This window comes from Athene noctua, chromosome 8 (genome assembly GCF_965140245.1).
Source record: "Athene noctua chromosome 8, bAthNoc1.hap1.1, whole genome shotgun sequence".
Lineage (NCBI taxonomy): Eukaryota > Metazoa > Chordata > Aves > Strigiformes > Strigidae > Athene > Athene noctua.
In genome coordinates, this window is record NC_134044.1 from 15,563,407 (window position 1) to 15,591,176 (window position 27,770).

General features: G+C 35.7%; 1 protein-coding gene across 7 annotated transcripts in view; it reads left to right on the forward strand.

The window, feature by feature from the left end:
* Positions 1–27,770, forward strand: part of ACAP2 (ArfGAP with coiled-coil, ankyrin repeat and PH domains 2) — a 64,713-nt gene that overhangs the window by 22,816 nt on the left and 14,127 nt on the right. For 3 of the 7 annotated variants that reach the window (XM_074911618.1, XM_074911622.1, XM_074911625.1), the window contains exons 4-14: positions 427–480; positions 4,082–4,140; positions 4,638–4,821; positions 7,109–7,153; positions 8,238–8,333; positions 12,695–12,769; positions 14,120–14,131; positions 19,263–19,375; positions 22,061–22,081; positions 25,262–25,313; positions 26,740–26,840. In XM_074911618.1, coding sequence (XP_074767719.1) covers positions 427–480; positions 4,082–4,140; positions 4,638–4,821; positions 7,109–7,153; positions 8,238–8,333; positions 12,695–12,769; positions 14,120–14,131; positions 19,263–19,375; positions 22,061–22,081; positions 25,262–25,313; positions 26,740–26,840 — 812 coding nt within the window. The remainder of the gene's footprint in view (positions 1–426; positions 481–4,081; positions 4,141–4,637; positions 4,822–7,108; positions 7,154–8,237; positions 8,334–12,694; positions 12,770–14,119; positions 14,132–19,262; positions 19,376–22,060; positions 22,082–25,261; positions 25,314–26,739; positions 26,841–27,770) is intronic. The other 4 variants (XM_074911620.1, XM_074911623.1, XM_074911621.1 and 1 more) reach the window with 3 other exon arrangements.

The following is a 27,770-nucleotide window of genomic DNA, read 5'->3' on the forward strand; positions in this document are numbered from 1 at the left end:
CATATCAGCTGTGAGGCAGTAGTTCCTACAGTAAATCTGGGTGTACTGATTACAAGAAGTTAACCAGGTTTTTGGAGTTAAGAGTGTTAAACATGAATAAATAGTGTAATTTTAAATACTGTAAATTCATGTGTTAAATTAAGTGAACTTCCCAGAGTTAAGTCAACTTAATTTGAATTTTTCCTGCTTTGCTTCAGTTTGGTCCTTTATATATAGGCAGTAACATTTTTGTTGCTTGCAATTTTAATAGATTTACTTGATATTACCCCATGTCCTCCTTCTAGTATAATGGTTTTAGTTTAATAATCATGTTAAGGAAAATGAATTCCTAAGTTCTTCACTGAAAGCGTAAATCTCTGAAATGTGATTTTCATGCTGTGTATTTGGTAGGCCTTAACTTAAACCACTTTGTTTTTCTCTTTACAGACCAGCTTGACAAAGTTCTCTGACACCTTACAAGAAATGATCAATTATCACAACGTAAGTATTTCTAGCTGAAATGTGACACTGATAGCATATACATCTGATAACAGAATAATGCTAAAGCTTTTCTTGTTGATAGCATTTACAAAGTTATGGTTTAAGTGGCATTAAATACCTCTGATTTTATACTTGTAAATATTTTATTTATATCTTGTTTATGAAATATTTATAATTATCCCCTTTTCTGCAGATTTTTATCTCACTTTATTTTTTTGTTTGGAATGTGTAAGCTTTGCCAAAACCCAGTGCTGTAAAACAGAGCCAGAACTGGATTGTTTCATCATTTTTAATCCAACTGATGGGTAGCAGTGACAAACTGTGAACATCTTTCTTTGCTGGACTGAAACAATGATTACCTTTTCCATAACTTCTACATTTTTTCCTATCCTTTATAATGCACAAAATGAAGCACCTCTGATTTGTGTATAGTTTCCTTTTTGGAAGTATGACAGATTTAGACGAATGTAGAGGATTTAAGACTAATGGTGTTTTTTAGCATGTCAGGCTTTATCAGAAAGCTCAATTTTGCCTGGATTGAAAACTGATTTATTTTTTTCTCCTCTGAAGAGTTTAGTCTTGTGTCCTGAAAGCCAAAGGGATGTGTTCATTCTTCAATTTTTTCCATCTTCTCTTGTCCTCTGCTGCTTTTCTTTCATTTTTCAGAAAATTGCTGGAAAGCAACTGAAGTGTTTCTAAAGTGCTGCGAGTATGCAGGGCACTTAAATTTACTTTTTTATATATAACACTGGGAGTTTAAAATGTGATGAGATACAGAGAATGCAGTTCAAACAGCTTTAGCTGAGATTAAGTTTGTTAGCATTAACTTAGCTTCCTAAAACTATTTTATTAGGCCTTTTCTTTGAAAATGCATGCTTTTAGAAGGGAAATAAAGGGAAGCAGGTTAATAGTGTTCGGTTGGATTTCCTTTCCATTATATAAGGTGTACAAATCTACACCTCATATAATGAAAACTGTAAAGAGGACAGTAAGTTTACAGGGATACTTTGATGGTGTAGAGAGAAGCTAGTGCAATGGTTCAAAGCAGCAACAGTGGGAGAGTGTTACTTTCATGCCAGTGATTTCTGCAGATTAGATTGAGTAGGTGAATCCAGCTGGCTGTCCCTGTTTTACACTCTTGATCACACTTTTTGCTGCTGGTTACCCTCTTAACTGTGTCTTGGCTATGTGGTATATGCTCTTTTTGACACATCAGACCAAGGTCCTATATTCTTGCTGCTGTTCTTGTTCTCCATGATTGGGGCTTGCAGTGCTTTGGTAAAGTTTGGCACATCACAACTCTCCCTTTGGGGCAGTTTGAAGGCAGAAAGCAAAGAGCAGGCCATATTAAAAGAAGTTTTATGTACAGATCTAAGTAGGACCACTCTGAGTTCTGTCCTGCTTTTTTTCTATCCACTTCCTTGCTGTGCTGAAGCGTAGTGTGTAGAACAGTGGCTTTTACCAAAAGTCACAAATGTAAGAAGTCTGAGGCATGTTACGGGGTTCTTATGTAGAGCTTTGCCAGATATGTTGTTATCCTGCATTGATTTTTGTGAATCTGCTTAGTTCAGAAGGACTTACTGTTTCAGAGTGTCAGCTCTGTTGACCAAGCTGGCAGGAGAGGCATCATGAGTGAGAAGCAGCTAGAGGAGAAAAGAAAGGGCTAGGAGATGGTCCCTCTGAGATCTGGATGACTCTCAGTTTTCTCATATGAAGCTTTGCTACAAATAAGGCTAGGAACCAGGCTAATGCAGCATCTTCACTGATGCAGCACTGGGGGAGTAGCTTTGACAGCTTACAGCAAATAGCAGGTTTTGTAGCCTTCGTTTGGAGTGTTGGAAAGGCTCTAAATCTAGTCAGATCATCGTCTGGGCACTTTTTTTTTGTTCTTTTAGGGCAAAAATGTGTATGTATTTTTCTGCCTAGCACTTTCTTCCTCTTCATTACTCTAAGTAGAATTGCAAGGCTCATATTTCTGTGAGTCCACTAATCAGTTGAGTTCCCATCTGGTTATACTCTTTCTGTGTTGATCTTGATTGGTGCACTCCTCAGGCACTGGCAAGCTTAAATGTCAGCAGTGGGAGTAGTCCCAGCATGACTTCCAGCTTGTCAAGAAGTTCTTCATCTATTCTAGTTGTCTGTTTTTCTGGTTTCCCAAAGTGGGAATACAAACAGGATCTTCCATGTGTTACTGTTAGTTATAGGATAATTCAGGTTGGAAGGGGCCTCAGGAGATGTCTTGTTCAACTGTCTGCTGAAATCAGGGTCATCTCTGAGGCTGGAGCAGGTTGCCCCGAGTTTTTATCCCATTTGGTCTTGAAAACCTCCAAAAATGGAGACTGGATGGAGGACATAGTACCACTGTTAATGGGTGACTTACTCAGTTGTGTTTTCCTTCCTTCAGTGTTTCTAGAAAAGAGAAACAAGCTGTCAGTACTTGGCATTGGGTGGCTTTTCATTCACAAATTTTGTGAATAGGGGAACTAAGACTGAGAAAATTTAAAGAAGACATTGTTTGACCTGAAACCTTGAGTTCTTGATTTGTTCTTTCAATAAATACTTAAAGATCTTTGCCTTTTGGAAGAGATTCTAGTCAGTTGGGCCAACTACTACTTCCTTATATTCTTTCACCTCTTTATTTTTTGTGCTTGTGCCCTGTATATTTCCATAATGCAGAATGGGAGGTGTAGAGGAGTTGGAATTTAAGGCATCATTTGTGATCTGCACAATGTTAAGTGGCAAAAAGATTTTTCCATAGCCATTGACCTGTTCCCTTCTGTCCTAAAACTCAGAGGGCAGATGTGAAGCTGAAGGAATGTGCGTTTTCATTCCTCAGAATATCTGGGGACATGAGGGAAAATACAAGTTGTCCAACATTCAGGTATGCTTTGGCCTTGGAAACTAAACAAATTTCTCAAGCTTTACAATTACAAGTAGATTATATTCTGCCCCCTGCCTCCTCAAAAAATAAATTTGAGAAGCATGGTTTAGAACAACTAATCTTAGAAAAAGAAGCAGCCATTCTTTTTAACAGTTTAACAGTGGGTGGTTTTTTTACAAACGCCTTATGTAAAGGAGATGGTACTAATTACTCATGTATGTTACATTTTCAGCATTAATTTGGCTGTGGGTTTTTTTTTCCAGAAATTAAGGACATGTTCTTTCTATAGTTTCATTTGTCTTTTAGTTGTTCATTAATTGTGAAACTCTAAGAATCAAAAAAATTGTTATATTCAAAGTTGGTTTTTTTGAGGTTGTTTGTACAGTAATATTCTTGATTGCTTAATAATCACAATAAACATGTTCTATGAAAGTGGGGAATGTCTTACACTGTCAGGATGAGAGAACAAAATGCCAGGAGCTCTTGTCTTTCCTTATAACCAGTCTTTAAGAAATTACCAGCAGAAGGTGTTGGGTTTCTGTTATTTTCCCTTTTTTTAATATATTTCAAACTACTTTGAAGGGTTTTATATTTTCTATTAGAGACACATTGGTTTAATAATAATTCTTGTCTAATTCTGCATAACCATGTGTATGTCTAAAATTAAAAGTTATGAATACCCTTAAGTTATTGACCTACATAATAATGCTTTTCTTTCAGATCCTGTTTGACCAAACCCAAAGATCTATTAAAGCACAGCTGCAGACTTTCGTTAAAGAGTAAGTTAATTTGTACTTGTAATGGGAAAATTATAGGTAAAATAGAATTTAAAAACATTTGATTTGAGTGGGTTGGTGAAACATCTCTGAAAATGGGCAGCCATAACTTGAGAAGTGTGTATTAAAGCTTGTCAGAAATTACTCCAAATCAGTGAGGCTTTAGATCCAGCTGCAGAAATGTTGAAATAGTATGAATTACTGATCTTAATTACATGTTGTCATTGTCTAAGCTTAGGGAAGAAAGTGCTTACCAAAGCTTTTCCCCAGTAAGTACAAGATGCATTTATTTAAATTTCAGTATTGTCCTTTCCTCAGAAGAGAAAGACAGAAAATCTTCTATCGTACCTTGTACAATTTCCATTCGATCCAAGCATTTTTTGAAGACTATGAAAACAAAAAACCCAGCTATAACAGTCGTGAGCATGGTCAGTCTGGTGTATCTTTAAATGCTTTTTTCATGCTTTGGAGTTTCTTATCCATCTTTCCTTTTTCTTTAGAGATATTAGGAAATTTAAAGATGCAAAGAAACAGTTTGAAAAAGTTAGTGAAGAAAAAGAGAATGCCCTAGTAAAAAATGCCCAAGTTCAAAGAAATAAGCAACATGAAGTAGAGGAAGCAACCAATATTTTGACTGCAACACGGAAATGTTTTCGACACATAGCTCTGGATTATGTTCTTCAAGTAAGTTGAGCAATAAAAGTTATTTTTCAAAACCATCTGTTATGTATAGTTAGAGATCTGTCCTTTAGAACTTATTGTAAACTTCTCAGAAGCTGTGGAGTTTCAGTTAAAAAGGAATAACTTTGTCTGCAAGTAATTTCTTTTTTAATGAAATCTGAGCAAAATTAAATTATTTGATGCATTCTTATTGCTTAATGCTTTGGTATTTAGTGCCGTTGCTGTAGTGTCACAGTTTAATTTTCAACTTGAATGTTGATTTTGAAAAATAGTATTTGCCTGATACTTACCTAAATGTATTTTGTGAGTTGGCTATGCGGTACTTCCTTATATATTTGAAATAAAAACTTTAACCTAGCCTAGGAAATACAAATTACCTGAATAATTCTGATATAGGATGTTGGATCCTACTATTTCAGCTGTTTGCTTTGGGTTCTATTTAACAAATCCTACTTGTCTAGAAGACTTGGAGTTTGGCATTGTGCCACAGGGGAAATCAAGAACATAACTACTCTGTTGCCTTTTAGTGCTGATTTCCTGTAGTGTCGAGAGATGTTCTTTGTCCTATACTTTAAATTCTGTGAAATAATAATAACAGTTCTGTCAATACTTACAATTCATCTGTTCTGTAGTTACCCGCAACTACAGCGAAACAGGACTATTGCAATTTGGATGGTATGAGGGGTTGAGGGCTCCTAAAATGGGTCTGGGGTTCTCCTATGATCAAACACAAAACAACCCTTTAAAATTATATTGGTTTCCTATTAGGTGTTATCTTGATTTGTGACACTCCAGTCAGTTATTTAAAGCTTAGTTAACTGTTCGTTTAATTGCCTGTATTACCTGTAAAGTGAAGTGTTCTCAATCTGATCACCCCATGCAAGTGCACAGATATGGTGGCCAGTGGTCAACACTGAACTCCTGCCTTTTGAATACTAAGGTCCAAGTTCCTGTTGATGTTTAAAAAGTCATGTTAATTAAGTCCTGGTTGATTAGCTGTACTAATATCAAATAGTAGCGGGGGGGGGGGGGGGGGGGGGCAGCTGGCAGTCATGAGTATAGGCCATTTCTTTGTGTGTGCATTAAACTGTAGATTGTTTGCCTCCTGAAATTCCTGTGTTCAAAGTATGAGCAGTTCCTGTGATAAAGCATTTAAAGTAATGGGGAGAAGTTTGAGTATCTCTTCATTAATGTGCGCAAAAATGAATTAAGTTTTAGGAATTCTTTTTACTTGGGTGACTCTTCTTCTGGAAAAGTGGCTTCACAACTATGGTCTCTCTGTAGCTGGATTGGCTTTAAACTCTATTTCAAAACCTTTGCTTTCCTTTTTTTTTTTTTTTTTGCCTTGCAAGTTGAGGGTTTGTTCTATACAAACAATCTTAAATTTTTTTTCTGCAGAAGGTTTTCCAAAATACTGACTGTTTAAGTACAATCTGGAGTTGATTATAACTTCAGTAAGTTTATTTCTTTTGGTGGAATTTTAAACTGACACAGGGGTGTAAAATTACAAAATCATGCATATTTCTTCTAAATGGGGCTTTTAAAGTAAAATCTGTAGTTCTGGATGACAACCTCAAAGATTAGGGGACAAAGAGGATAGAGGAACTAAGTGAATGTGAAAAATCAGTTATTTTTTTCTATATAATGTGAAATTATTCAAGCTGTAGGGCAACACCATTGGTCAGTGACTTCAGCTAGCTTAAAAGTGCAAGTAAATATGAAAAAATGACTTCTGAAGCTATTATGGTCTTGCTTGATTCAGAGGCTGGGGCTATATCCCAGTTTTGGGACACTTCAGACAATGTCAGCCTGGGGGAAAAATAAACAAACCCCTGTAGTTTCCACTCCACTGGCAAGAGACCTCAGTGGTGTGAGTACAGCTTCTTTAAGAAGTTGATGGGCTGGATTACCTCATAGTGCCAAAGGGCATTTGAAACATGTTGAATTTGATCTCTTGAAAAGAGGTACCAATTTTCCTTGCTTGAAAGGTGTATTATATTACTTCTAGCTAGCATGTGATGTCTTGTATTTTCCCTTCCAATATAAGAAAGTTGTGACCATCACTGTGGAATTCTAGCTTTGCATACTTTTTCTGATTGCATCACTTTAATATCATGACAAAGCTATCATGCATCTCTTTTAAAAGTGCTTTATGAAGTCTAATAATGAGTTACGTTCTTCAAATGTTTTAAGATTTGATATGGTTATTTGGAAGTAATTGAAAGATTTCGTCTGTGGGGAGAATTTGCAATTATAATAAAGTAATTTGCTTGGTGTTTTTTTTTCCTAGATCAATGTTCTTCAGTCTAAAAGGAGAGCAGAAATCTTAAAATCAGTAAGTTATACATTTTTTTCTGTATAGAAAAATTATAAAAGCATCTGAAGCTAAAAATGTGACTGTAAAGCAGTATATTAAAAATTTAGTCCTTTTACCCATCAAAACATCACTACATTTGGCACTTTGATGGTGGTCAGTTTGGCCTTTACTGTAACTGGGTGCAGATACATAACTAGTTTTGGCTCAGATTTGAACACTTTAGGCTTTCACTGCTGTTGACTCTTTGTTATGTGTTTCATGGTTAAAATAAAACTTTGTCTTCTAAGAATTCTGCTGTTTAGGTCTGCTATATTGATTTATAAAAAGTAAGTTCTTATCTATTCTAAGATGGATTCAGCTCTTTCTAAAAAAAAATGTTATTTTAAAATGTAAATAGCATATTGTAATAACAAATACACAATATGCTTTAGTATGGTATCTGCTAAAATAATATACAGCTCTATCTGCATGCTAGCTTTCTTCTGATTGCATTCCCTTTTTTGCTTCACATTATCTCTGTAAAAAGTTTACTGAGGTAGAGACTGCCAAATTAAATGGTGCTTTTCTTTCAAATGTCTGAAGTTGCACTCCCATAATTTCCTTAATTCCTTTAAATAGCAAAAACTTCAGTTGGATCACAGCTTTACAGCTGCTTGCCATTCTGCTCTGCATCTTCCCAATTTGTTTCCTCCTTTAAGACTGGACAGTCTTCTCAGCCATGTTCATAAAGGTCATGGTTCTGGATCATTAGTAAATATATTCTGTAGCCCCTCTCTAATTTACATGTCCTAGCTAAACAGGAGATAAGAGACGTTTCAGGTGACATGCATTAGAAGTAATTTTCTGGCCTTAAGTAGATTTGTTTTGTTAATGAGGTTAATCCTATTAACTAATTTCTGAGATTTTTTGCTTGGTTCAGTGTTCCAAAGTTTACAGCATTGGAAGGTCTGTGAATTACTGATGTAAAATTGACTGGGCACAAGAGAGCAGAAATTAAGCCTGGAATTGTATTTTACATTTGTTCATGTGGATTAGTTAAGTAATATGTTTATGTAATACCTGATAAATATTCTTTTAAAAAATACGCTTTTCTTCCTTTTAGATGTTATCATTTATGTATGCACATCTGGCTTTTTTCCATCAAGGCTATGATCTCTTTAGTGAACTTGAGCCCTACATGAAGGATCTTGGTGCACAGGTAACAAGTAACTCAAAATTCATAACTGTATGCTGGAATGGATGAAAACTTGATATATGTGTATATATCAGGTACATCATAGATCTGTTAACAGAAAGGGATCTGTAGTGTGGTAAAGGCAAAGCATAAAAATACACCGTAAGTAGTCTGAATGAAAATAGTTGGAAACTGAAAGCTGTCTGTTTACCTTATAGGATTTACATACTTAAACATAGCCATGTAGTGCTGTTTGAAGTACTCTGGTATTCAGGACACTGGATTATTTTGTTTTAAAATTTTTTGTATATGACCCACATTACTTTTTATTGTTAAATATATTTATAGATTAGGGTTTTTTCCTTCTACTTCTGTACATTATTTACTGTATAAATTATGCAGTGTGCCAAAAAATAACATTGTTAGCAACTTAGACCATAAAGCAGAAGTCTGATTTTAATAAGTAGTGCAAAACTGAGTTCATACACTGAATCTTCCTTGTTCAGTTTTGTTGTTTAAGAACACACAATTGCAACTTCTGGGTTTTCGGTGAGGGATTCATGGCAGGGTTAGATGGACCACAGTCAACTGCATGCAGGAGACATTGAAAATGGTTATGCAGAATAGATTAAGAACGTACAATATTCAACTGAAAATCTGTCTGTGGTGCAGGAATAAGACTCATCAGTGTTTTGACTTGTTCTCAGTGCAAGTTAAATGGCCCTGGAAATACTTTTACAACACACACCCCCCATCAGAAGACTTTGAAGAACTGTACTGATGCAAAACTGTCTTTTGCCACTCTCCAACATGATCTGCAAAACATAGCCAACGTAAAGTCTGTCTATCCAGATACAAAAGCAAAAAAAAAAGGAAGCAAACATTTATTTTCATTCACCTGAAGTAGATGTGTCATTGAATGTCTAAAATGACACCGTTCTGAACTGGTTATTGCTGCCACAGTGCTGTTGATATCTGTGCCGCTCAACTTGCTTCTGCGTCTGTGCAGTGAAGCAGATTGGGAACTCTAGAAAATAACTCCCAACAATCAAATGTCTAAATACTTTTTTTTTCTGCTAGACTAGTCCCCAGTCAGGTTGCTGTGGTTCTTAATTACTTGTACAAACACATGTCAGGGAGGTGTTTGCTTGTGTCTGTGCCTGTGTGTGGTGAGCAAGTGATGGAGCTGAGAAGGGAGACGGGCTGCTTGATCTGGCACTGCCATCAAGAAGGGAAGTGATTGTATAGCTACAGCCCTCCGTGTTGGTTTTGTGTAATAGTGGCACTTAAAAGGTTCAGATGCACAGGACTCTCTGTGTCCTGTACCTCTGCAGAAGAGGGAGTGGGGAAAGGAGACAAAAGCTATGGAGTTGGTAGTGGTTTATGCTGCTAGCTAGGCTTTGATTTTTCTATTTAATTTAGATTATTTGAGCAAGAAACACAAGGTTATTTTTGAATGGCTGGTCATCCTTTTGCTTGATCTGCTGAGGAGCATTGTGTAATATTATTTTTGGTGTTGGTATCATAGCAACTGAAGGAGTTAAATTTAGAAAATCAAAAGCTGACAATGTTTAAAATATATTGCAATTGGAGCAAAGATAGACTGAAGACCCTAAAATTATACAACTTACTCTTTTGTGGCAGACCTTGGCACTTAACTAATAGGTATTTTTCATAACAGTAGCAGCTTTGTGAATAGCTTATGAAAGTTTCACAGTTAATGGCTTTGCAGTTTGTATTGGTTGAACCTTCTGCCTGCTAAAACAGGTCAGAGAGAAGGTATGTTGTCACATAAAACAGGGATTTGTTAGATTTTAATGAAAATATTGTCAGATTCTTTCTGTTGGTAAATGACTCTTCATTTCCAGGTAAATTTTGTATATAATCTTAATTACAAGGTTTAACAGCACCCAAAGTATTAAAATTGAAGTGACCCTGAATAGTGTAGTTATAACTCTTAATTCTTTTGCTTTGCAATTTCAAAATAACTCATTTACATGACGGAGTAGAATTGAGCAATTTTGCTTTCTGGATGTTTTAGGTCAGGGTAGGATTACTTGTGGATCAGCTCATTGTTAGGGGGATCTTTAATGGCACACAAGTGTAATATAAGCTTTTGCATGGCAGTTATGGTATTTGGCATTTTTTATATGAAATGTGGTATTAGTTTAAAAAGAAAACTGCTTGAATTTTCATTGAGGTGACTATTCAAAAGCTAAACATTTTAGTCTTAGTTCTCTACAGAATACCACTTAATAGCACTGTATGCTTATACATTTACCAGTAAATGCAGTATTTTGAAAAGCCTAATTTTTTGAAGACTACCCATCAGTGATATAATGACTGGGATTTGCATAGTTTAGTTGTGTGATTGGCCACAGCTTTTTTTAGTTTATGCTGCTGGTGTTTGACAGCTGATACGCTGCTCACCTGAGTGAAAACAAGAAATTATGGTCTGAACTTGGAAACTGGAATGGTGCAATGCTGTTTTGATAGTAAAAAACGTAAATGATTGAATGAACTGCTATTAAGAACTTTTTGACACTTATGCTGTATTAACTGCATCCTCAAACACTTGTAGTTAAGATAAATTAGAGGTAATTGCCCTAGTCTGAATATGGCTACCTTCTGTTTCATCTAGCAGGGTAGAAGGAAGAATTTATTGGGGCTCATGTGCAAATTCCTAAATCTGAGGTTTTAGCAAGAAACTTTATTCCTACAAAGTGTTGAGCAGCCCTTGAACCACTTCTCATCATTATCACAAAACAAGGGGTTTCCCAGGGTTCTTGGTGCAAAACAATCTTCGAGCACAATAGCAGCCCAGTTTCTGTTTTAGTGGCTCTTCTATCATTAAGACATGTAGCTACATAAATACGACGTCTGAACACTTCAGTCTTCAATGTGGTCATGTTCATAGATACCTGGAATGTGTCAAAGTGCTGGTATAGCTGTTTGAGCCAGAGAAGAAGCCAGGGAGAGAAGAGTTAAGAAAAGTAACAGTATGGAATTGGATCCAGATGTCCCAACTATCTGATGGCTCTGTAATTGTTGGAGAGTGTGTAGCACAAGGGTGTAAGAGCCAGTTATTGTCCCTTTTTTTCTCTCATTTATATCATTTCAAGCAGGGGACATACAACACTGGTGAAAATGGCCAGAGTCAGCAGGGGTTCTTGCTTGTGAGGGTGGGTGGAGGCCATCCTCTTTGTGTGTGAATTAGAGGTTCAGTTAGTCAAGCTGTGCCCTCTGCCATGTGACTGACCTCAGCAGGAAACTGGTGTTGCACACTGTTCCTAGTCTCCTTATTCTAGGCCTGGAGTAGAATGAGGTCTGTCCCACAGATGTAAAGCTGCGGGCTGTACTGCTGTGTTCAGTATTCCGTCTGCATTGTTACTCAGTAAAATGCTGTGACTGGGGTTAATGGCAGATTTGTATTACAGCCTGGAAAAAGGGTTCATCAGGTTCCATAGTGTGTCACATATGTACCAAGCTAACTGGTCTTTCAGGCAGCATCTGCTGCTCTGCTTCACCTTATTTCTTATTTAAACATCAAAGTCTAAAAAAAAAAAAAAACCAAAACCAAACCCCAAAAGCCAACCAAACAACAAAAAACACCCCACCAAAACCCCAAAACACTGTACTCTTTTACAGGATGTCTTAAATTTCCTGCTTTTTTTCCTTTCTGTTTTAAAAAAAAAAAGTTTATAGTGTAATGCTATAGAGGTGCTTAAAGCAAATTTTTGTAATGTCTTTTTATTATCACAGACTTTGTAAGGATGCTAACTTAAATCCTCTGTGACAGCCTCTCTTCTGTGCCAAATCATCACTGTTGTTTCTGAAACTAGAAACAGTTTGAATGGTTCTACCTCAGATTTCAAGGGATCTTGCTCAAACACTGCTGGTGACCTGATCAAGACTATCAATACAAATCCTGGTTGAGGCAGTTTCCCTGCTTTGTGGAGGGAAGAAATCACTAGCATTCGCTCCTTCTAGTTTTTGCTGCTAATGCCAGTGCTGCTGCATAGGCCAGTCAGCCAGCAAGAGCAGCTAAAGCATGAGTCATTCTCTTCGGAGACTGAGCACCAATGCGGTACAGTCGCATATGCTTGGCACCATGCTGTTCTTTGAAACATTTCTTCTAAGGCTTACAAGAAATGTACACCTTTCGTAGAGGTTAAATCAGGATGGTAGTGCAGTGCTTTAAACGAGGCTTCAGTGGTTATTCAAGGTAAACACTTTGTGACCATAGAAGTAATTATACTATGCAAATAAAAGTAAAGTCATGCTATGTCTAGACATAATATGTTCTTTTTTGTCAGTATTATGATATCTACTGAGCCAAATTTCTCTTGATATCTAAAGATCCAATTTTCTGTTTCTCTTTACAGCTGGATCAGTTGGCTGTAGATGCTGCAAAGGAGAAGAGAGATATGGAGCAAAAGCACTCCACTATTCAACAAAAGGTACTTGAGAGAATGTAAAAGGCAGACTGCACACACATTTTTGTATCTAGCATCTCTCCCCAGCAGTGCATCTCTGTGTCGGAACCGTGAGGGATGGTATCTTTAGTGCAGAGAAATAGACTTAACACATCATTAAGCGTAGGGTTGGATTGCAGATATTCATCTTCTGTTACAGAACAAAATACTATGTTTAGTTTTGGCTGAAACATAAATAGAACAGTAGAATTTATTTGAATGCTGGGATGATAACATTTCATTAGAACTCTTAATTCCTATTGCATCTTGGATTCAGTATAGTTGTAAAAGTTGCTATTTCTCCCTCCTGTGTGCCTGTAGAAGTGTGTATGTTGCACATTCTTACAGTCATATGTATCACTTTCTGGACTGTGCCGAATAAGAGTGCAGCACTTTGAGGTAGTGTGGCAGTTGCTATTGCATATAAAGAGCAAAAGTAAACTTTTGTAAAGGCTGTCTAAGTATGAAAGTGATAACATTAAATTGCTGGTTTTGGAAAACTTGTATGTGCAATAATTCTTAATTTTGCTTGTTGAGAAAAATGCAGATAATTCATGTTGTGGGGGGAATGACTTCTGTTGTTTGGATGTTTCAGAAGCTCTAGATCAGTATTGGTTTTGCAGGTATAATGCTAGAAGTTAAAAATATTTCCACTGAACTCTCCGGTAGTGAGCTAATACTGCAGGTACTTTTGAAAGGGATTAGATACCAGTTTAAAGGTAATGCAACACTTCTTACTCTCATTCAAATACATTCTGTATCTGTTCAGGTGGCATAAATTTTAAAAAAAAGTCTAATGTAAATGAAATCTGAGTAAATAAATTCAAGCATGAAAACATGCTAAGATTATAACTGAGGTAGCCTTAGTAGGAGTCAGTACTAATGGCAAAAGGTAACGCTTTTGGTGGCTGAAAATGTTTTTGTCGCTTCATCCCCTTATTCCTGCAGGAGTTGGTGGGAAACATTAGGATTGCTGTAACTGAAATTGAGAAGGCACAATTATGGGTTTTAGGGCAGTGCTGATGTGCTGTGTTTGGAGGCAGGCAGGAGATGACTGGAGGCAAGGAAGGGGAAGGAAGTGGGGAAATGGGAAAGAGATGGAACTTGAGAATTAGTGTTGATGTTCAAATTACAATTTTGGGGGGTTCAGTAGGCCTAGTTCCAGGCTTTGAGGGTTTTACTGTTAGAGAACAGTGGTGCTTGGTGGAGGATGTAAGTTATGGGAAATTACCTTTTAATTGGCCATAGAGATAATAACTTGTTACTGTGACTTATGGTCATTGCTGTTGCCAAGGGTGTTTACAGTCTTTGTTTTTTCTTCAAATGCTGCTTAAGGCTGCTTTACAGGTAAACTATTTCTAATAGTATCAATGGTTATTGAAACTTTTAAGCTTCATGAAACTTGATAAGCTATATCTGTATAAGTATTCTTGGTTTCCAGTACAAATGGTAATTATAATGAGGTTGTTTATATATTGTTACTTTTCTTGGTTTCTTACTCAAATCATGTTGTCTGTTTTTTGTCTCCTCCTGCTTGCTTTTGCCAGCCTTCCCACCAAGTTTGCTTCCAGCTCATCATGATTTCAGAATCTTGAACTGCCTTAGATCTTGGATCTTGTTCTTCATATCATTAGTTGTCATTTGGTCAACCTGACCAGGATGGCAACCTTTTTCTCTGTTCTCTTCTCATGCTTGTCATGTTGCTTTCCACTGGGCTGCCTCTTAGGCATGTGTTCCCAAATTTTCAGTGCCAAATCCTTCCATATTTTATAACTACTGAAACGTATGCTTCTTGTGTTGAATATTCCATGCAGTATATATTCATTTAATATACTGAAGTTTTAATCTAATGCTTCAGAATGATGCCTTTTTCTTCATTGTGTGGATAAAGAACAGTTCCTTTTCCGAAATGTATCGGTAAGTGCACATGTGCACACGCCTACCCACCCCCTACCTGTGTTTGCATATATGTGCATATGCATGCAGAATAACTGCAGTAATTAAATAACTCATCTCACTTCTTTATAACAATCATCCCATTTAACTAGGCTGTTGTCTGAGAGGCTAATACAAAAGTCATGGAAGGACTTGGTCACCACTATAGTTTGATTTCTATTTTATGAGAACTGATGTCTGATTTTGGTTTTGTTTGTTTTAACTTTTGTGTTCAATTTACTCAGCAAGTATGCAGGAAACTTTTTTTTTCGTGTAAGAAAATTATTTTTTCCGTATTAATCTGGAACAACACGTACTACAAATTAATCTAGAAATGTCATGATCATTCTGGGAACTTTTTGCAATATATTTTTATAGGGAAAAATTCATATCAAAAGAGTGGTGTCACACTGTTAGTATCACTTAAGACTTATAACTCTTGTTTTCTGAGCAGTTTGCAGTGCGCTGCTGTAGTAACACATTGAATTAAGAAATAATTTAAAAATCAGTTTGACCTGTAAACAGCATTATGGCTTTTTGGTTTTGTGACAGAGCTAATATTTTAAAATGTGGGAAATGATACAGGAAAAATGTTTGCTTTGAACTTCAAATAGGTTTTGTTGCATTTGAATCCCTTTTTCATTTAAAAGAAAATCTGCATCCAAAGAACTGCTCAGGAAACAACTGGAGTGAGAATGATTTGAATGATTTTTTTAATATCTTGCATAAACAAGGTGATAGGAAACCAGATGCTACCACAGTCATAAAGCAGGCATAAACCAGAACTGCTGTTGAGTAAAAATGCAGTCTAATTCCTGTCTCAAAAAACCAAAGATGCGTCAGTATTTCAAATGATTTGTATGCTCAGTGACTATACCTCACCTTCTTTTGCTTTGTCTTGGACTGTAAACATTGCTACTTGCTGTATCTGTTGTTGCTTTAATCCCTTCTTCAAAGGACCTTCAACTTAAGCACGACAAACATAATTTTGCTGATGGAATGGGAAGGGAATGGAAGCAGTGTTCTAAACCGAGGGGTTGCACAATTAGTCTTCTGTTTAGTACATGCGGGAGTAACTTTTCAGATCAGTGTTTTCTTTTGTATGTATGCACTCCCATTTACTGCCTTTCAAAAAAACTTTAATAATGCTACTTGTATAAAGTAAAAAACATATTGAGTACATGTTCAGTGTTAAAATGCTGATACTCACACTCCCTAAGATTTACTGGTTAAATGGCTTGAATAGCTTTCATGACCTGCTAGCAATCTTCGTATTGAAAGTAAATAGAAAATTCTGCAGTTGGAAGATACGGGGGCTTGTGTTCTGGTAACAAGAAAATTATATAAGTAGAGAAATGGAAAACATGCAAGCTATGAAATGAATCCAGTATGTGTGATAAATTGATAAGACCATGTGAAAATGCATTCACTGAAACGCTGCCAAGAATAGTAAGTATTCTGTGACCCACCAGATTAGTATGAATTGTGGAAAAGAAAGTTGTTTTTCCATTGCCAGCTCGTGTGTTATCTTTCGTGGACATTTAAAGAAAAGGAGAGGGGAAAAAAGCACAAGAGCACGCTGTGTGCTTCACTTATATAATGCACTTCTACATGTTTCTCTTACAGTAGTTGGCCAGCCTTGAAAAATTAGTATCAGAATAGAAGCCATTGATGTTCCTTCCTTCAAATCTGAATGAAATGTGCAATATAACACTTCAGTGTAACTTTAAAAATACTGGTTTGATTTTCTTCGTTCTTATTATGTGAAATGTACCTTAATCCTAACTGACGCCTAATTAGCAAATAAATTATATTTAATATTCAGTTTTTATCAGCTGCGTGTTTGCTTAAGGAATAAAAAAATTCTGAATCACATAAAGTGACTGGGCTTACTAACATGTGATTCTCTTACACAAGACACTGGAAAGATATGGATGTATTTCTCTCCTGATTATTTTTCATGATTCACTAAACTTTTCCATGCACCAGAATAAAAATAAATTGACTGCTTTTCTCCTATTCTTTAATTATAAAAGAGCAGAGACTATAAGATCAGACATGGCTTATCTAGTTCCTTTTTCTAGTTTTATCCTTATATTGAAATGAAGTGGGGTTTGCGGGTTTTTTGTTTGTTATTTTTCCTAACAACTTTATTGATAAGTTTTAAATTAAGTTTTATGGACAAAGCATATAGAAGCTTTACTCCTTGTCCCCCCCTCCCCAGTTGGTAGTCTGCTATATATAGTTAGGAAAATATTAAACTGTATACTGTCTGTATACTCTTTATCTGCTATGTAAAGGTGGAAATCAATCAGGGAAGCCATTAAAAATGACGCTAAGTGCACTTCATGAGGAAGGCTCAGTATTTTAGACATTTTGGACTGAGAGTGTAGCATAATAAATGATCCAAAGGAGTTTTCCTGTCATGCTTGTATATGTCTTCAAAGCCTAAATCTAGATTCATTGGAAAAGGCAGCTGCATTTTCTGCAGCAGTTCTCCAAACCTTGAGGAAAATGTGATTACATAGTAGTTGGTACAGAAAAGACTGAGGGAATGTATGTTGTCTTTCACCAGACAAGGAGTTGCAGGCATCACTGAGGCAGGAAGATGCAAATCTTTAGCAGGTTTCATTATGTCTGGGAGCTGGTAAGTTAGAGTAATTTAGCAGTTTTTTGGGGAGGGAGGGAGCGTGACATCAGCATGCCTGCGTCTGTGCTTATAGGGGTTTGGTTTTGGGGTTTTTTTTTTGAGAGGATAAGAAAAAACACAAAGGACTTTTTAATACTTTGTGTATGTCCTAAGTTTTGAAATACTAAGTTAAAATTGTACTGTGATGTTTGGCTGTTTGTGCTTACATGAAGCCTTTAATGTTTAGCATGTTATGATTTAGAAAATGGGCAGAAAATCTAAGTTATGAAATGCTGAATAATAAATGCACAAACTTGTAATTTTTTGAGAAGCTTTTGTTTGCAACATTATATATTCAGATCAGTATACAATAGTGATACGCTAGTTTCATTTCATTTTGTAACTCTTACTTTTGCACTGATCTTCTGCCAGTGAATTAATAAAAATGTAGATTTAACATTTTAAATTTCACTAATCTGTTCAGATTGGTAAGAGCTGAAAACACTATGAGTAATTTTATGGAATTTGGTGCTGTGCTGGCCTGGGAGCTTAAAGGGCCCATTTTGATATTTGTAACCACTTCACTGTCTTGTTTAATTAACCTTGTATTGGACAAAACCATCTGCATGTATAAGAGTAAACATCATGTGAAGCAGAAAAGCTGTGTGAAGGCTGGACTCCTACGTAGAGCTAATGGTACTGGTGTTGAAGCTGACTACTTTTTTTGGTATAGCCTCTTTTCCACTATGTATAGACAAATTCCTAAAAAGCAAAGTACAAAATGGATTTACCGACACTCTCTTCACACAAAGCTGTTCACAATTTACAAAAAGTACTTGCTGAAGCTATGGCAGAGTGATATTATGAAGTGTCTTGCATCTTCAGTATTTAACCTGTTTTTTTTTTTTCTGAAATCTAATTTTTGGTAATGTGTCTCATCTGCCCTAGTTAAGGGGAAGAAGCCATATCTTGGTAGTCTGCTTTGAGGGTATATTGTACTAATAGTCAAATTAAATAACAGCATATATTATTTTGATCTCTGGATGTAGCTTTTGATAAATTGTTATTCCATGTGTGCTTTTTCATGCACCCCTCGTAGCTGTTAGCCTCCATTCACTGAATACCTGAGCTCTGTGGCTCCCTGGGAGAAGAGTCCATGCTGTTTCAGATGAGATATGAAAGCAAATAATCACCAAATATATTACTATTTAGTCTACCGTTGCTGGAAATGTGAAGCAGTTAACCTTTCTAAAACTTGTAAAGCTGTTATTAACTGTTACTATTTGTTACTAGATTGATTGAAATGTATATTCCATTGTCTTACTTGTAGTCTCACATTCTTGTCAAAGATCATAAAAGATTACTGCTAAGTTCTTGTCATCATTGCCATCACCCTGACTACTTTAGAGATAAGTGATAGCATCATCTTTATTTGGTTACTTGTCTTCTAAGTTCTGATTGGGCTCACTTGTAAAGATAACAGAGCTGAAGAAGATGCTAAAGCATGACTGCCTCCATACAGTTGTCTGCAACAGGCTGCAGTTTTGACCCCTAAGTTTCATTGCCCCTTTTCCTCTACCTTACTCTCCCCTTTCTTTGGAATATATGTGAGACCATTTGAGCAGACAGTTAAAGCATCAGATGCTCTGTCAGTAATGTTTGCCTGCTACTTGAACATGGAGGTGATGAATACCTGAGCAAGAAATTCCCCTTGCATGCAGGTAAAATAAAAATCTTCAGCATTCTCATCTCCTAAAAATTCTTTTTTTAAAAAAAATTGTGAGGGGCTGAGAGTCATGGCTTGACTAATAAGTATTGAAAGCAAAACATTATTCCTACATGTTTACTCTCTTTTTGACATGAATACTGCCCAATTTGAAGTTGTCTTTTTCTTGTTTTGTACCTTTGTCCTAGGATTATTCCAGTGATGATACTAAACTAGAATACAATGTAGATGCAGCCAATGGTATTGTTATGGAAGGTTATCTATTTAAGCGAGCCAGCAATGCCTTCAAGACTTGGAACAGGTAATTATTCAGAACCTCTATTTACTGGCTTATTAAGATACCGCTTGTTAAGCTAAATTCTGGTCTGACTTAACCTATGCAACTCACTGATTCCCCAGTTTTGACAGAACACTTGGATGACTCTTAATTAATGCAGAGGTGACATTTGAAAGCCATTTTTCCTTATTTTCTGTCCTAGTTGTTGGCAAGCCTTTTTCTAAGAGTGTATCTTAGTTTAGAGAAGTCCTATGTACAGAAAACTTGCTTTGCTGTGTGCAGTCCAGCTCTAATTCTATTTTGGCCTTACTTTGAGGTTGAAACAGAGCCATCATTGTAATTGTATATGTATATGCTGAGAAAATAGGTGTTAGGAAGACAAAGTAAAATGGAAGTTGTATAGCCATTGGAAATAGGGGAATACAGTAAAAGACTCATGTTACTTTTCCTGAAAGATAAGCATGTAATTGTTATTCTTGACAGTTCTTGTCCTGTGCAGTGACTTCTGCTTAGTAGTTTTGCTGGCCCAGTTGGGAATTCAAAATATGTTGTAAGTCATGTCTCTTTAACAATGTATATTTTAGATTATTTAATTTTTTTTTTCTTCCAGAACAGGTTAATTTACAGGTTTGAACATATAAAAAACATTCCAAACAATAAATTTTTTTGAGAACCACGGTAAACAGCTCAGTAATGAGTCAGAGCTACTTACTTTACTATAATTTATATTTGCTTTAGTTTTTTATTCTGTTTATCATTGGATTATTCAATAAAGCTAAACCTTTAACCTTAATCTTAGATTCTTGATAACTTATCTCACTGTGATAGACTAGTTGGATGCTTTAGAATTAGGTAGAGAATAGCATTGGATATACTATCCATAAACACAGTTTAGAAATTGAATCAATTACTTGAATTTTGTACTTCACATTCACAAACCATTACTAATTGTTATGAAACTACTACTATTATCACACATAAAATATGTTTAAGACCTTAATGAAGACAACTATTATTTTCTGAATTTAGCCCCATTTTTCATGTTTTAGTAAAAATAGAGATGTATTTTCCTTATTTTTATTTCTGGATACATTTGCATGGTACGTTGTGGGCACCGAAGTCATTGCCACTTTCCACTGCCTGATTCCACTGATAGAATGCTTTGCTTAAGTAGTATTGCAGTTTCAGATGCAGGGAGATAATACTGATTAAAGTTTACCATATATTAGAGGCGAGAGTGTTTTGCTAGTCATTAGGTAGAGTACAATAAAGGTCCATGTCACTGCATTAAACTGTTTTGTGCATAAAAATGTATAATGATATACCAGAGGAGGAAACATTTGTAGAATTTTGTATTTTATATGAGGGAATTCAGAGCTGAAGTCAGAGACCCCAAGACAGGCAAGATATTTTCAGTGTTCTTATTGGATAGGTAGCTTGCTGCTGCTTTAGGGGAGGTGGGTGGAAAATCAACCAGCTGAAACAAAACCAGAATTTACGTAGAAAGAAATACTGAAATTTTCTGATGTTCTGAACCAAGGGCAATGGCACTGGTCTTCCTTGTTTGGCTGCTGATTGCACTGTCAGTAGTAATACGCATTTAAAATTGTAGCTTCTCTTTTCCCTCCATTGGTATCAGTTGGTATTTTTGATGGTTCTAAGCCTTTTTAATACTCCTTTAAGACTGAATTAAAGGCACCAAATATTGCAGTTACCACTATTAGTGTATACTTGCCAACATTAAAAACATAAGAGAAAAGGAATTGGTACAGTGGATTTTATCTGGGCTTGACATGCATCAGTATGATTCTAGGTACCAAATTAGATAATTGTGATGATTCTGTGTGCATGTCTTGGTCAGTGAATCCATAGACACCATAATCAATTATCTTGGAGAAAAAAAATGAAAACTGTATAATGCAGCCCTTCGAAGGGGAGCAAGTCTGTTCTAAGGAATGATAACTTGTTTTGTTTCCCAATGCATGCTAATTTCTGGATAGGATGATTTAGGTTTCTTCCTGGAGCTACTGGCAGCTTGGGTTTGTCTGAAGACTTTAGTTATTTGGGCTTTTGCATCAAGTTTCCTGTTCTTGGGATAGTTCTGCATGACACTGACTTGAGAAACAAGTAGTGTTTGAGCAGGTTATAAAGGAAACCACAAGAATATTTGCAATTCAGTGTCGCTGTGCTTTGAAAGAGCTGGAGATTTTGCAATCTCTTTTTATTGTGACTGAGTGAATAGTGTATAATGAGCATGAGCATTTTGGATAATATACTTCAGTGGAATCAAAATAATATCACAGTAACAGGTGTGGAGACCTATTTTTTGTATGTATGTCTATCTGTTTTTAAATGATATATCTTATTGCACACAATTTTCCTTAAGGCATCAGGAACTGAAATCAGGTGTATTTATTATTGTGGATCAGTAAGTGGAAAACTGTTTTGGTTCCTAAAAATACAAATGAAAAATAAGTCCGTATCATGAAGACAGATACACGTGAATAAATGTGTGTAGGGAGAAAAGCATTTATCAAACACTAAGTGCTGAATAGTCTTTAGGTTGGATGCATTAAATGTTTTCCTTTTTAATTCTGCTGTATTTTCAGATCATGCTAATTCTTTGCTTATTTTGCTCATTTTGCATTTTTCATTCCTTTTCCTCCTTTCCCTTATGTTTTAATCCTACCCCATTTTTTCACATGACAGGAAAAAGCCAGATCACATCAGGTACCAACCAGCTTCTTTTATACCTTCCCAATGTTTCTTTGGCACGCGAAAAGCTCTTAATTAACCCTGCATTTAATTTTGATTACTTGCAATGGATGTATAAGTGGCTCAGTCTAAGAAAATAACAGAAGGATTCTGCCTGGGATGCCAGTATACCTGCTGCTCAACACCTTTAAAAGAATTTAAAAGATTGAGCTAGAGTTTTAGCTAAAAAGGAATTAAAGCAAAGTTTCTGCAGTCAAACTCTTGAGCATACAAGATCAGTGTTTTGACTTTTTCCAGTTGAAGTTGGTGAGATTTTTTTTCTTATCAACTGCATTGGAAATAGAGATGTAGCTTTTAAATGTTGTGCATTCTTAATCATGCTGTCTTATTTGCATGATGATAGCAACTAGTGAAGAAAACTGTTTCCTTTTGAGAATCAGTAAACATGATTCATTTTTTTAAATGTAAAATTCCATGTAAATTTTCTATTTCTTTTGGTATTACTCTCAGTTCTCAGCAATTGGAAGCGTTTTTCAATTAATTTTATATTGTTTCTAATTTAATAAATAGTCTCTTGAATTGTGTAGGTATAAATGATGGAAAACATTCAGTTTCTATACCCAAACAGCTATATTTTAAGCACTACTGATGAGGCACTGCAAATTAAGATTCCTCAAGTGTATTTTCCCCTTCATGTTTCTCTCCTATTTTTGACAGAATGACACGTTTAAAGAAACTTTGATAATAGTCAGTACTTACTGCACACAGGTTGCCTAAAGGTTTATGAACATTAATTCTTAGAACAGGATAGATGTGGTATACACTATAACAGCACCTTCAGTACATCTATTGCACCCCAGAAATTCCTGGCTGTTACTGCTGTAGACCCCCAGCAGTCTGTTTCCTACAGTAATGAGTAGAGTTCATTGATGATACTTAGTTAATATGAAATAACTCAGGTTTTGGTCTGATTAAAACTGCTGTGGTGCTGGCATGTTGGAGGGGAGTCTGCCACTTCTATTTTTTCAAGCGTACAACAAAATATTAACTTTATTTTCCATTGACATCTACTTTAAAAGTGTGATCTACAAGTTATACTAATTGTAAATTGTTGATCTTGTTCAATAAAGTTTCTTAAAAAAAAAAAAATCAAAACCCCCACACTTTGTGGCTGGCCTTAAAAGTTCTCTTCAACATATTTAATTTCTCTACTGGGAAAAAGAGGGGCTGTAATACTTTGAGAAATTCTGCACTAGGCTTTAAAGATGGCACAAATTTGTTTTACGATTTGTGTGCTCACTTATATTCAGTTGATCAGATTGAAACTTATTTACTTTGTAACACACAAAATATTTAGCTGTAGAACAAACAAAGCATTGCATTAATGAAGCTAGTGACACTACCTAAGGTCATTATTAGGGATTTGCTCCACTGCATGTTTTCCTGGGGCAAGGCTGCATTTTTTTTTTTTTTTTTTCCTTTATCACTTAGGCACTGCTCTTCATGTTTTTCTGTTTGGTGTTACGTTCAGAAAAAGCACATAAAGCCTGAGTTTATTTTCCTGTTATAGTCTGCTTTTTTGTTGTTATCTGTTTAAATATTAGCAATTACTCTGCCTTATGCTCATATTTGAGACTTAGTTGCTGCAGCTGTGTCTTTTTAATAAATGGTAAAGGTAATACCTTTTAAATAGCAGTGACCAAAACTACTGCTGTTAATAAATTGAAAACATAGTTAACCTTTTGCATTATTGTTATCAATTAACCCAAAAAGATGACTTACTATGTTGGAAATCCAATATTAAAGGAAGATCCTGTTGTTTAAGTATATCTGCACAACATTTGAAAAGATTAATTGTTAAAAGGTAGAATCTCATCTGTCTACTAAGTACTAACTTTTCTAACAAATCCTTGATTTACTGATTTGAATCTAACTTTTTTTGTCTACCTTAATTTTTCTCAAACAATCTTTGTGTGCTGCTTTTCATGAATGGCTTGTGGTGGTTGAATAAGTTTATGGAGCCCTCTTGTTACTAATTGTGGTAAAATGTAGCTTGAAGTTCAACACCTTGTGGAGAATAACAAGATACATTGCAATACAGTATTTTGTGTGCTGTCACCTTTTAAACTAATTGGCGGTGAAGAAAAAAAGTGATGTGTGGTATATGTGGGGTATTTTAGATACTGGAATGATGCTGTGATAAACAGAGGTTCACATTATAAGCTTGAACAAAACAAAAAGCATAAATTTCACTGCAGGACTGAATTATTTTTTACTTTCCCTTCTTTTTTTGTTAGTTCAAAACCAGTAAATGACAGGTTAGCTTTGTCTTTGTGCATCCCTAGAAGGCCTAGAAAGTGATGGTTGTATTTGCTGCTTTTTTTTATATCCAGTGGTCTGATAAAGTGCTGCTGTTAAAGATCTGAGGTGCTTGTAACTTTTTTCCAAAATATGAATGATCTCTCAGTTCTCTATGGGTTGTACTCAGTCTGAACAGTGAGTTTGGCAAAAAAGGATACAGTTCAGAGGAGTTTTTTTAAATGCTATGTTATCTTTTGGATATTAGAGGATGCCTTCATTAAATTTTTATTTGATATTTCCCTTCAAAGCTGAGGCTTAAGTTAGGATCCTACTGAAAAGGTTTTTGTTGGTTTTGCTTTGGTTTTGTATGCAATCTTTTTATTTCAGCATCTAAAATTTTAAGAAATGCCAAATATAGTTAGACATTAAACCTGCACGGGATAGCAATGCTGTAGTATTTTTAGTGCCTTAATAAGTTATTCCTTAGTCCTACTCTCAAAATATTTCAGGAGTGAGTAGTTTACATAGTTTTAAGTATTTTTGTTATTCAAACTATCTGAATGTTATCAATTACTTAAAATTGTAGGTTGCTGCTAAAATACAGAAGTAAATGTACTTTGAAATGAGAATGTTTTGTGTAATAGCTCAACTAATGTTGTCATAACGTGAATGTGTTTGTTTAGGACTTAAATTATTTGAACCTTGCTTTCTTTTCTGTTTTGTCTCTGCTTTCCCTTTTTTCATTATTCTCACAAAAAACTTGCCAAAACTGACTGTGGCATTACTTTTGTGAATTCTTTTATGCAGTTTCTCTGTAGACTGTAAGCACATTTTGGTCAAATAAGCACTGTAAAATCAGTTATGTATTCTCTGGATATCTCTTCATTTGAATAGGCGCTGGTTCTCAATACAAAATAACCAACTTGTGTACCAGAAGAAATTTAAGGTAGGTATCAAAAAATTGGCTTGGGATAGTTTGAAGTGTGGATGATTTTCCTGATTGATGAAGGGAAGGAGAAACAGTGCTGACAGTGGCATCTTGTGTGGTCTTCAACACCCTACTGCATGTTCTAAATTGGTTTCTCCCTTTGTAAAATGAGACTAATGGCTACACTTACAGATTGAGATTCCTGCACAGTAGCTTGTAAGCACATACTTTATTTGCTGTGGGGTTTTGTTACCTTGTTGCAGAGAAGGTTTATGAAAAGCCTTAAAAGTTGTTGGTCCCAGAAGGCTTGTACACACTTGCTGGCAGTAAAATATTTCATGCTGTTCTTTGGGCAGTTGTGTTTAACTCTGTCAGGACTTGCTCCCTCCAGTTATTTCCTTGGTTCACATACCCAGTGTAGCAGTTTGGAGGGAGGATGGGATGGGAAAAGGCATGAAAGCGTTTGTTATGAACAGTCAGGGATGCTGTGTACATGTATTTAATACTGAAAATATAAGGTGGTTCAGCAGTCAGGATCTGTCTTTTTTTCTGTTGGGAAAGTACAGTTGTTGTACACTACAGCAGCAAGTGCAACTCTGCCCCAAGCTGTAGGAGCCAGCCTTTTCAATCAACATTTTGGCCATGCTCCTTTTGTTTACTGTTCTAGAATCTTCTTGTGCACCATGTAGCTGTAACAGTTGTTCATGTTGGAAAAAAATAGAGAACTGTATGGAGATGGGGAAGAAAAAGGAGCGGAAAGAACTTATGACAATCTGTTTCTCTTCAGTGTTAATAGACCAGGTTCAGAGGTCATTCCTTGTTATCTGATGCTATCAAATCAAGGGTCTTCATTTTTGTGGTCAGAAAGGAATCAAACAGTTGGGTTTGTGTGCGCACATTTGAGTTGGGCATTTTGTGTTTGTGTTACATTTTTGGTTGTTTTTTGGGGGGTTCTTTTGGTTTGGTTTTGTTTTTTTAATGCACCTTTAAAATGTCCTTAGCTTAGTAGAGAATTCTTATGAATTGAATCAAATCTTCAAAGCCACTGCATCCAGCTTCTGGTTTTTGTACTTGGCACTTAAAATACGGCTGATTTAGATATAATCTTTCTGATTTATTTGTGACTTAATTGCATCGCTTAGAAAGTATCTTTTGAACTCCTTTGGATACTGTGGTTTAAGGTGGTTGATTATTTAGTAGATTGGATTGTAGATGGAAAGGAATTTTCCGAAGTCTGTAAGAAATTTTCATTAAATATGGCTAAACATTAAAATTTATTTAAATATTTCCCGATAAGTATCTTTGATTCCACCTATTAAATTTTTTTTTTGAAGAAATATTTTTGTAAGCAAGCAAATAGAATTAAATGGTAAATAATTTGGGATTATTAGCAACCTCATTATCTTTCTTCTATGTAACTTTTTTGTTAATTTTTGTCTCTTAGGATAATCCCACGGTAGTAGTTGAAGACTTGCGGCTTTGCACGGTTAAACACTGTGAAGACATAGAAAGACGTTTCTGTTTTGAGGTGGTTTCTCCAACAAAGTAAGGAGAAGCGATGGAGCATATTGATTTAAAAATAAAAATATTGTTACGTTCAGTTGTCCTGAAATGCAAGATTAACATTTCTCTTGGGATAGATCAAAACAGGAAAAGTATCTGAACAATTCTGTCCTCTGAAATTTTGGCTAAGAGTAAGTGATGCTGTGAGAAGTGTTTCTGGTATTTAGTTTACTTTTGACATTAAAATAAACATGCATTCTTGTGCTTTATGCATAAATGGCTTGTGGTTGTGGAGCTGTTGTGGCTTAGTAGTAGCTGATACTATCAAGCTGCTTAGTAACGTAGAAAGTTTCTCCAAATTTGACTGGTATAATGAGAGAGAAATGTTTTAATAAAGTTCTTGCCTCAGTAATGTGAAGTTACATTTCAGAATGCACTAAATAAAAATAGTTTTCAGCTCTAACAGTGCGGTGTATCGGTTGTATTTGGAAAAATATGACAGTCCTGCTGCTGTAAGGGCAGGACATGAATTTCTTACAAATAATTTTGAGATGTGACCATATTTAAGTTTTTGATATAAGGTCAACCTGCTTTTAGGTTTGGATGTTATCTACACTCCCCTCTCCCACTTACATTTCTCCTTTTAATAGATTGCGGTCCTAATATTTGCAGCCTATACTTTTTCAACCCATAAGTGTTGGAATATCATGACCAGTTTCCTTTGATTGTTGGTGTGAAGAAAAGTAGTTCATTTTTTGACAGAAAGCTTTAAAACTATTTTCTCTTGATCTCAGTGAACGAAACTGTGTTTCCAAGGACTGATACCTGTATTTTGTGCAATAAGTCGTGGAGGTAAATTGCACATGAGGATTTAAGAATGAAAAATTCAGAATAAGAGAAGAAAGGGAATAGGAAGCTAATCTGTTATCTGGGTTATTTGGAGCATTGTGTGTATATATATGTTTTAGCATA